Source organism: Fundulus heteroclitus, chromosome 19, assembly GCF_011125445.2.
Source record: "Fundulus heteroclitus isolate FHET01 chromosome 19, MU-UCD_Fhet_4.1, whole genome shotgun sequence".
Lineage (NCBI taxonomy): Eukaryota > Metazoa > Chordata > Actinopteri > Cyprinodontiformes > Fundulidae > Fundulus > Fundulus heteroclitus.
Genome location: NC_046379.1, coordinates 20,962,782 through 20,976,054, shown reverse-complemented (window position 1 = coordinate 20,976,054; position 13,273 = coordinate 20,962,782). Strand labels below are relative to the sequence as shown.

Here is a 13,273-nt window from a genome sequence, read left to right as displayed (position 1 = left end):
ATATGCAAATATAATGTTACTATTAATGTTGTAATTATTTATGAATATGTAAATTACATTAGGAGGAAATACATACCTTGCTGCACAGTATTTAGAGGGTTCTTAATGTCACATGACTCGTCACTTAATGTGAAAGTGTGTCTCGTAAAGGGTGGGTCACATCAAGATTATGCTTCTACCCACTCCTTGAATTTGTACTTAATGTTTCCTTATCTTGTTTTTTCTCTTCTCCTATTTTTAACATTCTGTATATGTCTGTATATGAATATTACATATTCAGAACTAAATAGGAAAAACAAAAGGAACGCTCCTGCAGGTGGCCACTTGCACCACAAGGGGGCAGCAGCGTTTCTTGAAAGTCGGAAGCAAGCGAGCAACGAAACCGGAAGTTTACAGTTCAACACAGCGTTGTGAAGTAATCCTTTCGATATTTTTCGGGCCTTTCTTCTAGCGTTGTATTACAAAGAAACGCAACAATGTCCGAAAGGAAAGTCTTAAATGTAAGTAATCAAAAGAGAGCATTTTGACTTAACTTCGAGGAGTTATCTACAATGTGACCGAATTACGAGGGTTAATGTTAGCAGTTATGCTAAGTGTTGTGTTTGAACCCGTTTGTTATCGTTGATTCTATCTTAATTGTGTTTAAATGTGTGTAAATAAATGTTTTACATAACAGAGCTACGCTTCTGTTCTCAACGACTAACTTTGCTCCAACACTTTCCTTTTTCTACAGAAATACTACCCTCCAGATTTCGATCCTGCTAAAATCCCCAAGCTTAAACTCCCCAAAGATCGTCAATATGTGGTCAGATTGATGGCTCCATTCAATATGAGGTATATATCTGTCTTGCGAATGTTTAAAAAAAGGCTTCCTGAAATGTTTTGTGTGTGTGTGTGTGTTCTGTTGTTGTTGTTGTTGTTGTTTCTACCAGCGTTACTCCTGATTTTTTACGGTGGCACTGTGTATTACTTCTAAATTGCTATAAAGGGTGATCAGATAAAAAGCAAATGAACTGCAAAGTTCATAAACATTAGCTTAGATGTTCGGTTTCAGCCCTGTCCCAAAATGATCCTGTCTTAATTTCAGATCCCCTACAGAGTATTAGAGTTTTTTTTCTATAGAGCACTGATCCTATAATTAACTGTTAAGGAGGACAGAGCAGATATTACCCTTTCTGTCCTTCTGGTTGAATTAGAGTAGTAGAACTGTAGCTTTAAAAGGCAGCAGTGCTAAAACCATTCTTCATTTATAAATGATGGTTAGCTCCATGGAAGCACAATCTTATCCTCTTTGCTTTGTATCTAAAGGGCTGCATGGGTAATGGGGTTAGTTTTAGTAAGTTTGCAAACATATCAGCCATTTATTGACTTGTGCTATGAAAAATGGCACCCAGGATGGCACCCATATAAAGACAATATAAATAAAGGGATCTGGTTGCTTTCAGTGCAAAGCTTGCTTAGCAATCTGAAAGTTTCAGATTATTGTGTATTGTAGACATTCTGTGTTTTACGCAGATCTTATTATACTTTATGTGTTGTATGTTTCAGTGCCCTTGTGGTCAGCTCTCTTTTGGATAGATAGTTTAATCTGACCCTTATCGCCAAATAAAACGAATTCTATAATACTAACAACAAACGATTTGAGCTTATCAATGAGAAACCTTTCCTTACCTCTAAGGGCTCATTGTATCGCTTCTCACACGCAGGTGTAAAACATGCGGTGAGTACATCTACAAGGGGAAGAAATTCAATGCGCGCAAAGAGACCGTTCAGAACGAGCACTACATGGGACTGCCGATCTTCCGGTTCTACATCAAATGCACTCGTTGCCTTGCTGAGATCACATTTAAGGTGAGTGGGCCCGCCGTCGATATCGGATCATTATCGCATACTGCTATTTACCCTTTTCTCTTATAGGGTCTTGTAATCTGAATCAAACAATTAACTTCAAAATGATATTATAGACTGACCCGGAGAACACGGACTACGCCATGGAGCATGGTGCAACGCGTAACTTCCAGGCTGAGAAACTCATTGAGGAAGAGGAGAAGAGAATCCAGCAGGAGAGGGAAGATGAGGAATTGAACAACCCCATGAAGGTCTTTATTGCATTCAGGTTTTTTGTTGTTGTTGTTTGTTTTTGTTTTTGCAGCTTTTACCCAAGTTAACGCAAAGAGTGAATGAGTCATTGTAGCCTGATTCTTTACCAGGTGTTGGAGAATCGCACAAAGGATTCCAAGATGGAGATGGAAGTTCTGGAGAACCTCCAGGAACTGAAGGAGCTCAACCAGAGGCAGGCCCTAGTAGACTTTGAGGGAATGATCGACCAATACAGAGCGCTGGAAAAGAGAGAGAGGGAACGAGAAAAAGAAGAGGATGAGCGCGAAACGAAGTGAGTGAGGAGGCACCAAACGGATGATGATAATGAAATATTGCATCACATCACGCAAAACTTATCTGTAAAGTCTTTGCTGTTAAACAGCACATTCAAAAGTTGCTGGGTTTTTTTTGTTTCAGAGAGATGTTGGAGCGTGCACTTGTGAAAAGACTGCGAGACTCTGACTCTGATTCAGACAGAGAAGAGGAGAGCAGCAGCAGCAGCGGCGGCAGCAGCAGCCAGTCGAAGTCCAGTGCAGACAAACCAACAGATATCCTCACCACTGACAAAGCAGCTGCTTTACAGGTTGGTGGACCCCTTGTTGCAGAAAGTGTCATGGAAGATCTCCATGATTTAAAATTGTTCAGTTTATCTTATTATTCATTTTACATACTATTTCTTTTCATTTTACTTTGTTTTGTCAATTCTATGACTAATCTAATATTTTAGTATAGGGCTGTGTTACTTACTCAAGCCTTATTGGTTTTGATATTGATTTAATGATATCATGGCTGCTGTTTATTTACTCTCTATACAGCACTTTGATCCTGTGTGCGTTTAAAGTGCTCTTTTAAATATTGCTGATATGGAATACTGCCCTTCTTCAGACTTGATTTGGATGTTTTGTTTTGCATACACACGTGTGCGTAGTTGTTTAGGATTCTATTATTTATTTTTCCATCAGCTCAGTCAGGTACGGAAAAATGTGTAGGAACTATCATGCTGCACGATATGTTAGATATTGATAGCTAGTGGTGTCCCGATACTAGTATCGGTATCGGGCCCGATACCAGCGTCAAGTACTCATACTCGTACTTGTAAAAGCGACCCCCGATTCCAATTTTGTGCTTGATTTTCCTCCTGGGTTGAGCTACGTTGCAACTCAAAGGCTAGACGGCACTCTATAGCAGGTACTGGTGCTGTACACCAAGAGGTTATTGGCTGACCCTCCAAAAGAAAATGGAAGAGAGACGATAACTGAAGCACTAACCGAATTCATCGCCCTTTTTGATGATCAATCGTTTTCAGTGGTCATTGATATTAAGTTATGTGTAATCTATTAAGTACTCAGTATCAGTACTTAGAATCGGCAAGTATCTAAACTGAAGTACTCATACTTGTACTCGATCTGGAAAAAGTGGTATCGGGACACCCCTATTTATAGTTTAATATTTTAACTGTTTTGTTTTTTGTTTTTTTCATTTTGAAGTGTCCTGCTTTTACAGGTATTACTTAACTTTAAACAAAGATCACGTTGTAAGAAGTAAATAAAAGTTCAGGACATTACCGTGTTTTAACAGGGAGCTGCATCTGGGGGAGTTAAGCGGGCCAAGGTGGAGAGCTGGGAGAAGAGCGTTGGAACCCTGGGAGCTCGGGGGGCACTAAGCTCCCTGGTGGTGCGAAAGAAGCCAACAGTGACGGATAAAAGACCCGGCACAGAGGAAGCAACTGCTTCTCCTGCATCGCAAACAGGTGACGCAGCCACGTTTCAAACAGCTGATCACAGGTTGTCTTGTTGTTCAACTTTTAAGTCACAGCTAACGTCAGTACTTTTCTTTTTTTCCCAGATTCAAAGACATCAAAAGGAGACTCAACAGATGCTTCCAAATCCAGCGTTTCACAAAACGGCTCGTCATCTCTGAGCCTACTGGGGGCGTATTCAGACAGTGACAGCAATGACAGCGAGTGACAAAGAGGTGCAGAGAGAAAAAAAACATGTTGAGGTTGAAATTCTGCTTGGAAACTGAATCATATGTGGGTTCTGGATATTGGTTAATGTTTGCTGGTCGGCAACTACCTGGAAAAGTTAGATTGTCATACGCCCTCAACCTCCAAAATACACGTTTATGAATTTTTTTTGATTTAAAACAAAATTGTGTAGTAATTGTGTGATGTTAAACAGTTTATCAAGTATTCTATTAAAATATTTCATTAAAACTTGAAAAAAACGGTTTAAACTAATGTTTTTTGTGTTTATAAGCCATTGTTTTCCGTCTAACTATATCAGTCACAAATGTTGGCGTTACATTTAACGTTCTGTCCATTGTCCACAGGTTTGTGGTTTAGCAGGTTTAGGTGAAAGGTATCAAATTATTGGAGATCCTGATTTAATTGATCTGATGATTGACCTGTGCGTTACCCAGGGAACTGATGATGTAATGTGATAAAATATGAGAAGTGGGTAACGTTTTACCTGACTGCAGTTGGTGTAGATCCATAACTACTCCCTGAAAATACATTCATTTAAGTGATTTTGGTTTATTCTGAATAATTACTAGAATACATATTAGATTGAGATTATTAATGGGTAGTAAAATGGCAACAACTTAAGTAAGGAAATTTGAAATACCATTTAGACATTTGGACCACACCCATAACTTTATTTCAAACCATTAACAATGATTTATTGGGTGTTTCTGTTTTAGGGTTTTGTAATTAAATATTTTGACACTGTTGTAGAGAAGGTTATATGTTGGGGAAGGATTGCGGTTCCTATGTCCAGTTGCATTAAACTTATCCAAGCAATTACCTTTAGTAGCCAGTAGATCACCCCTTTTGCTTTTATGACCTATGGCCAACATGATTCATAGCCAGACTGCAGCTTCTGGTCGTGTTCCTGAAGAATCTCAGCCCACTTCTCATGGGGAAAGACCTCGAGCTCATTAATAATCTTGTTTGTGTGGGCCTTTTTTTTTATCTCAGATTTTTAGCAGTATTCAAGTCAGGTGACCATGATGGGCCCCTTGTTTCTTCAAACACTTCTGAATTTAAGCTTTGGTGAATTTGATATTTTACTTAAGATTATTGTCATGTTTGAAGGTCCAGTGAAACCAGCACTTTAGATTCATCACAGACAACTGGACCGTTTTTTTTTTTTTATCATAGGATTTCCTGACACCTCTTTGAATCCAGCTTCTCTCGGCCCTCCACACGCACTAGGAAACAAAAGCAGCCCCAGAGCATCACTGAGCGACTACCATGCTTCACTGTTTCATATGGTGTTCCTTTCAGCGTACGCTTCATTCCTCATTTCACCAAACTTACTGCTGACCTATAGGTCTGAAAAGTTCCAGCTTCGAGTTGTCTCTGTGAAGACAACTCAAATCCTCTGTGAAGGTAGCTCTTTTTAAAGCTTTTTGCACTTGATCTCTCCACAGACAAGAAACCCCAGATCTCTTTGGGTAATCGATGTAGATGTAAAATGATGAATTTTCTCGTCACTTTTGGATCAGTGGTGTCTACGCCTTACACTTTGGGCATGGAGCCCCTTGGTGTTTAGATCTTTAGACTCCAGTAGTCATCAGACGAGATCCAACATGGGCAGCGAGGCCAGCAGTGCTTCACAGGGCCCTCAGGGGTCACTCTCAGGGCAAAGTGGAATTTAGAGTGACCAAATAATGTTTTTGGACTGTGGGAGGAAGCTGGAGCAAACTTTGAAACTATTGGACCTTTATGACAAGCAACAACTGGGCTCGTGTCCTGACGTTTGAGATGAAAATTAAAACGTAATAAATAAACATTGCATATGCATTTGCAAACATAAATATTAAAATAAAATCGATTATAATCATATTTGCTGGAACAATCAAATTGCACATATGTAAGCTTCCCCAGCAAGGCAGGAAAGGTTGGAGGTGGAACATCACTTGACTTTGCATGTGTCCCTCTTGGAAACTCAGGGAAGATCATGATGCATCCTGGCGTTCTTTGTTCATTATTGGCCCTTTAATTGCACCAAGAGTGGGCTGCATGAAATGAAGTGCAGCAGACCCTGAGGGGCCAATTTCAGCATCTTCTGAGACTGTGATCGTGTGAAACTCTCATGACAACAGATTAGGTTTATTGTGCAACTTCCAACAACGTCGACAATCCCTCTGATCCTTTCTTTTGACATTCAGGGGAGATTTGAATCATTTTTTTTGGCGTCATTGTATTGATCTACTCCACATCTCCCATACCCGAGAGAATGTGGAAGCTGGGAAATAAACCTGTGGCTTTAAATTGAAGGGACTGATATATCCCCCCCTCCTCTAAGCCCTCGGCGGCAGACCAGACCGCCGCGCCAGTCAATGTTGTCCCCGGCGGGGTCCCCGGAAAGCTCCAGCTAGCTCCAGTTAGCTGGCTAGCCCGGTCGGCTCTAAACCAGCTTTTCTTTGAGCATGTTTTATTTCTAGCACAGATAACATTAATGAGAGCCGCCGGGTGATAAGCGGAGGATCATAGCCGCCGGAGCGGAGCGGAGCGGGGGGACCAAGTCAGTCCAGAGAAAGAGGGTGAGTTTGTTTAGCTCCTGCTAACTTAGCCTCTCCAGACCTGCTGAGCGATGCTCTCCAGTCGCTGAGCTCATTTATTGGACATATGGCCCATCAGAGTTAAAATAAAAACAGGTTTTCTTAGGTTCTTATCTCGACAATAATGGTTGGGGGGTCTAATTGCCTGTTTGAAACCTGCTGACTTCCCCCAAAATGCTAGCTGTTTATATTAGCTTAGCTTAGCTAGCTGGTTTTCCAAGTAATTGAAGGAAGCTAATTGATTTATCCTGATGAAAAAGCTACGGGGGCTAAAAACTCGGGTTATTATTATAATTGTTGTTGTTGTTGGCTTGCTGGGATCTTTCTTTTCCATTATACTGTATTAAAAATCCTGACCTATAATATTACCAACCCTTTTGGTATACTACACTAGTAATAATGAGGTTCTGCATCTTGCTATGACTGTGATGCTGTTTTTAAATGCTGCCTCACATGATGGGATGTTTTCCTTTCCTCCAGAAGCTCAATAAACACTGATGATTTGCTATCTAACGCACATCTTATGCACTGCAGCAGCCCTGTAAACTTCACAACTTCAGACTTTTTCCTGCTTTCTGCTCAGCTAGGGACTTCACCTGCAGATACGGACGCCCCCATCTCCAAAACGCTCAGAAGTTCAGAACATAAATTACTGCATTGATCATCTCTTATAAGTGCCTAATGTCGTTAAAGGTGCTGTAGTTTTAACTCTGGCGCTTCCTCTCTAAGGCCTAAATGCTTTGGGCTTCATCCACCTTTTGTTCTGTTACAAATGCAGACCTGAATGTAGTTTTTGAGGCAAATCAAAGAGGATTCGTTTACAAATGGAAGTCTTAAAAGCATCTTGAGCATCTTTGACATTTTCTTTCCTGTATTATGGCCTAAACCTCGTCAGATTGAACGCATGGCGTCTGTGAAGCTGCGTGTTAAAGCCGTGGCTCTAAAAAGGACCGTTTTAAACGTCATTTGTTACACCTACATGCCCGTGTAATGGCTTGAACGCGCAGCTTGCAGCGCTCTCACGGCATGTTGTTATTGCATAGATGGTTTCTTGTGATTATGGTCACATTATCTCCAACGCATTCAAATCCCCGTTATCAGATACCCAAACATTTCTCCCCACATCGTTCCCCACAGCTTGATGCTGCCAGCTCCATGGTTAACGGCATAAGTTTTTATTTTACGATCTAACCCTGCTTTAAAGCACCCTGCGCTTTTATCCCGGAGCTATGTGCTGTGTCCCTCAGTCTTCATCATGCTGTTTATCCACTACTGTTTCTCTAACAAACCTCCGAGGCTTTCACGGAGCAGCTGCGTCTGTAGATTAAATTACACGTAGGGGCATTGCATTTAAATATCGATCAATGTTTATCGTGCTGGATCTCCTTTTATGAGTCCGCTGGGAATTACTGAGCTATCTCTAAGGGTGAGCTGTTGAAACGTGGCTTTTATCTCCACCGGTGAAGGCACCTAACCCCTAAATCATCCCTTCGCCGTGGTAATAATGAAGTGCTGGAAGGAGCCGTCGGATGCTATCGCAGTGGTTTAATAAAAGCAGCTTCAGGAGGAAAGGACAGCTTTACCGAGCAAATGCGAGCCACTTTTACGACACCAATTATCACACCACTGTTCACCTCTCTTTCCACAGATCCATGGCAAAGTGGCTGAAGGACTACTTAAATCTAGGCAGCAGGCGAGATCCTCCTCTGCCCCCGAGGCCAGATTACACTGAGAGTGAGATTTTACGGGCCTACCGAGCTCAGAAGGAGCTGGACTTTGAGGATCCCTACCAGCACTGTGATAAGGAGCACCAGAATGGAGGGTTTGGCTCTTGTAGCGCGACAGTGAGCCTCCCCTCCTTCCCCGCGTTTGGTGCGGCGCTGTCTGACGGCGTGGAGGTATGAAACCAGAGCCCTGGCGCGCGTGCACGAGTTCAGTCTATTCCTTTCTGAGTACATCGCATCTTAAATGGTTCTGTTTGATCATTTACGCACAGGTTTTTATTTGTTTGTCTTCACTTTTTTTGTTTGTTCTTTTTCACAGAAATGTACGCAGTTATTTATTTTCCCTTTTTTTTTTTTAAATGATTTTCGTTGATTATTCAGGTGAAAGTTGTGTCTCCAAAACACAGACTAATTAAAGTGGACTCTCAGGAGTTTGGCCGCTGTAAAATTCCTCTCAGTCCGGTGACGGCTCACGAAGAGCTCGTAAGCATCGTTATTTGATTTCCCATTTCCTCCCTTCACCTCCCGCTCCCTCACCCACGTTTCAGTTTCCTTCTCGCTGCCCTTTCTGCTCTGTCGTAGCTCTCGCTGCCTTAACTCAAACAATCCCCCCTTTATGTCGTCGTTTCTTACATGTGCCGTGTTCGGACCGACGTCTCCGCGAAGGTGGTACCTTCTGCCCCGGCAGCCTCCGATGGTGAAACGGATTATTCTGATCCCTTTGATGCGCGTCCAGACCCGAGAGCCCGACCGAACTGGGAGCTCAAATCTGCACCGACAGATTGCTGCAGCTACATGGAGCCTTTCGAGGCCCAGCGGATTATTGCAGGTTTAGTATGAGACTTATATGGGCTGAAATAATAAGGGGGGGCAAACAGTATGCTGTACCCTTTTCAGGATTTTATCTTTTAACCTTTGAGTGCCTGGGAAGTTTTCCTGACCCCTGTTGAGCTTCTGCAAAGATAACCAATTTAGTTATCCAGCATTACAAATGCTGCCCAACTCTCAGTCTCTAAAATGCACTCTTCCACAAATCATTTCTGCACATACAAATGGGTTTTTAAGAAATACTCACCTGTACACTTTGATCGCACACAGTCTCTTTCTCCTGCATTGTTTACATTTCAATTGTTGTGCTGTTAAATCCCTGCTGCACTTTATCCTGTAAACTTTATCCTGTACATTCTATCCTGTAAATGTTATCCTGTAATTTACTTTATCCTGAAATCTACTGCAATTCACTGTAATTTTCAAGCTGTATGCAAACGAAATTTCGTTCTGTACGCACTCTGCATACAAAATGAAAGTTGTCTAAGTCTAGTTTGAATGTCTGAATCTACGCAAAACTCTCAGGCATTCAAAATAACTGCTTTTGTTATGATGCAACCATAGACTTAAAATAGTTTTTCTTGCCATTTTTATCTGCTAGACCAACGCAAAGTTGATGCTTTTAGCCCAGATGAGAGAATCTGTCAACACGGTAACTGGTTAGTCCTGTTTTTAATGTCAGGTAGTCTTGATGCTCTCACTTAGTGTGTATAAAGAGTGGTGGGGAAATTTTAATCAAAGAAAAGGACAAAAATATCAAGTTTTAACAGCCCTTGTGCAGCCCTCACACAGAGCGATCCTGAGCCTGGGGGAAAGTCGTTCACCTTCCAGCCACATTAAGCGTCCATTCTGTCTTTCTACTGGGCAGATCTGCAGCACAACGCCATGACGACCAGGTCCCCGAGTGGAGACGGAGGCCAGTTATACGACAACCCTTACGAGGAAAAGAGCCGTCACCACCAGCAGCAGCGAGCCGCTCCGCCAGCTCAGCAGCAGACGGCGAGAACGGACGGCGGACTCGGCTTGGTCGACAGCAGGGAGAGCCGGCTGCCTCAGGACGACGAGAGGCCGGCCGATGAGTACGACCAGCCGTGGGAGTGGAAGAAAGACGACATCTCCAAAGCTCTCGCAGGTAAACCCGGTGGTCCGAGGCCTTAAAATCTAGGAGAATGTAGGAGAATAACGTCGTTTGCTCTCCGTCTGTCTGCCTGCAGTTCAGTTTGAAGGCGCAGAAAGGGAACGCTCTCGGGCTCAGTCAGAACACACAAGGCTCACCAAAACCGGCTCGGCGTCGGCCGCATGTGACGCCGCCACGCTCCGCCTGGTTGGTGACACTCCTCCGCTGCTGGGGGAGAGGGTGGATCCATTTCTGCCTCTGGAGAAGCAAGTGTAAGTGGAAAATCTGCGTTTCTTCTAACGGACAAGGTCGGCGCTTCATCCCCAAATCATCGATCGTCTCTTTTATGAGCAACTGGAACTTCTGTTTTCACACAGCACACCTACCTTTATGTATCCGCTTTCAGTTTTTGATGTTCTGTAATATGTTAAAGCTTTACCTCGGATATGCTTTTACAAAAAAAAAAAATTAAAAAAAATAAAGTTTTCTGTGTATTTTTGCCTCTGGTTGCCTGCAGGTGGTACCATGGAGCCCTGAGCCGCTCAGAGGCGGAGTCTCTGCTGACTCTGTGCAAAGAGAGTTCCTACCTGGTGAGGAAAAGCCAGACCTGCCAGAGCGACTACTCCTTATCCCTCAGGTAGACGCTTTGGGTCTCATTTTTGTCCTATTTCAGTCATTGCTAACTCACACTTTTAATCCAAGCACAAAAACTCACACTATGTGGATATTTATTAAATGCTGTAAGGTTGTAGGAATCTGCTGAGGGGCATTCCTCCTTAAGGTCGGTACTTGTGAGATCATGTTAGGTAGAAACCTTCAGGCAACTTTCACTTTATCTTTTTTTCTTCTTTTTTTGCTCTCTGTGCTCCAGGGGAGGCACAGAGTTTTATTAAAATTAGTTCTGCACTTGTAGAGAATTGCCAGGTTTTCCAAAGTCTGTTAATATCAAGATTATCCAGCTCTGTTTTTGGTACATTGAGTTTTTTTTTTTTTTTTTTTTACAACTGTCTTAAGCACCCCAAATAATAAATGAAACCAAATCTTCATGTTCATCTAGTCATATTAAATAACTTCGTACATGTGTCCCGATGAAGCTTGCTCGTCAGATCAAAAGTAATTTTTGAAAATTACAACCTTTGAGCAGGTATTAAACAATTCATTAAGCCCACATTTCTATATATTTTTTGTGTGAAATATAGTTAATTCTAAACTGAAATGTTGTTTTCATTAACTGTTAGGGGGAAATAGTCATTAACAGAAATAAAGACTTAAAAACATCAGTCTGCGTAATGAATCTGTTTAATTTGGTGAATTAGCTGCTGAAATAAATGAACTTTTCAATAAGATTCAAATTTATTGAACATGACTATTTCTACTAAGGATAATAGTACAACTTATTAATTTCCGAGTACATTACATGTTTTGAATTCAAAACCTACAGCAGTGCAGCGATGGTTAGATCAGGATGTTCATTTCAGCCAATTCAAACCTGACACTTGGACATACTTAGATAGATAGATAGATAGATAGATAGATAGATAGATAGATAGATAGATAGATAGATAGATAGATAGATAGATAGATAGATAGATAGATATCTTTATTGTCATTTTGTATGCACAAAGTGCGAACAGAATGAAAGTTCGTTTGCATACAGCTTGAAAAGAATCTATTTAGCGATCATCATAGATAACAATTTGAAACGTCTCTCAAACTCACATTTCTTTCATGCACAAAAACATCAATGTTCTTTCTATCATCCCTGTCACTGTGGTTGTGCGAATGCCTTAAGTTTGAACGTCGGGTCACTTCACATGTGTTGCTTTTATTTATGCCAGGAGCTGTAAAGGGTTCATGCACATGAAGTTCACTCAGTCCGCAGACGGCCGTTACGTCCTCGGCGAAAACAGTCCTCCCTTCTCCACCATCCCCGAGGTCATCCACTACTACACCACGCACAAGCTGCCGATCAGAGGAGCCGAGCACATGTCCCTGCTGTACCCCGTCATCGTGCAGACCCTCTGACACTGACGCACACCTTACTGTTTTCTCCCGGTGCTACTGAGAGCAACGTCTACTCGACATTTCCACTTTTTTCCTCTCGTTTCTATGCCAACGCATTCCCGCCGGCGTCGTCGCCCGGTGCCGTGTTTTCTTTAGCGTGGCAAGAAATCTTTACATTTCGATGTCCGAATGTTGTCTTAAAAGTGTTTTTAAGACAGCAGAACTGATTGAACATAGCTTGCCTTCATGCAGTCGAACCAGTTTCAGTCAGATGACCAAAACTATACCAGCTTTGGAGTGAAGGAGGGGACTAAATGTAGTCTGTGCCAATAAACCACGGTTGTAGTTTTGTTTTTTTTTGTTGTTTTTTTCCCTCCCATTATTCTCATGTGGTGTTTGCTAGATAACTAAGTAGCTAAAACTACCGCTGAAACAAACAATGCTGTTATGGCCCTTGAAATATTTGTTGCTGGATGACCCGAACACTACATCAGTCCCGGCCTTCCTGTCCCCTTAGACTCTGTGTTTTTCAGAGGCTTCTGAATGTCCTGCCATGTTGCAGCCATGTATCCATGCAGTGTTCTTGTTTCATCGTGTCAATACGTCAGGTGAACACGACTTGTCCTACAAACTCCTGCAATACTAGTTTAGAGGATAGCTACTACAGTGTTATACAGAAAGCTCGTGGCTTCGGTAGTTTATTTACTGTGCTATTTTATACGATTCTAAATGTGAGCTCAAAATAAAGGTGTTCTGTTTTTCCACTTTTCTGTGTGATCTTTTCGTTTTGTTTGGTGATTTGCTTTCTTTTTCGTTGGTGAATATGAACGATAAGAGTTTTCCAAAACCTGACACACACACACCGTAACAGGAAAACATCAGAATAAAGCTAAAGGTGGTTCTGAGAAGATGCTGATGTCCTCGAGGTTTA

The 13,273-nt window shown here is 41.9% G+C and overlaps 2 protein-coding genes across 3 annotated transcripts; both read left to right on the top strand.

Annotated features, from left to right (window-relative positions):
* Positions 1 to 356: 356 nt before the first annotated feature.
* On the top strand, positions 357 to 4,339 carry yju2 (YJU2 splicing factor homolog). The gene is made up of 8 exons (XM_012852592.3): positions 357 to 500; positions 734 to 834; positions 1,707 to 1,851; positions 1,965 to 2,099; positions 2,211 to 2,392; positions 2,518 to 2,683; positions 3,679 to 3,850; positions 3,946 to 4,339. The coding sequence occupies exons 1-8, from the start codon at positions 477 to 479 to the stop codon at positions 4,065 to 4,067; spliced, it is 1,047 nt and encodes a 348-aa protein (XP_012708046.2). The 5' UTR covers positions 357 to 476; the 3' UTR covers positions 4,068 to 4,339.
* A 2,068-nt stretch (positions 4,340 to 6,407) lies between these two features.
* LOC105917713 (SH2 domain-containing adapter protein F) lies at positions 6,408 to 13,107 on the top strand. 2 transcript variants are annotated; one of them, XM_012852590.3, is made up of 8 exons: positions 6,408 to 6,651; positions 8,318 to 8,567; positions 8,775 to 8,876; positions 9,060 to 9,222; positions 10,090 to 10,353; positions 10,436 to 10,610; positions 10,856 to 10,975; positions 12,177 to 13,107. In XM_012852590.3, exons 2-8 carry the CDS (start codon positions 8,322 to 8,324, stop codon positions 12,361 to 12,363), a joined length of 1,257 nt encoding a protein of 418 aa, XP_012708044.2. In that variant the 5' UTR covers positions 6,408 to 6,651; positions 8,318 to 8,321; the 3' UTR covers positions 12,364 to 13,107. The 2 variants fall into 2 exon arrangements, with proteins under 2 accessions (XP_012708044.2, XP_012708045.2); XM_012852591.3 differs by lacking the exon at positions 8,775 to 8,876.
* The last annotated feature ends 166 nt before the right edge of the window (positions 13,108 to 13,273 follow it).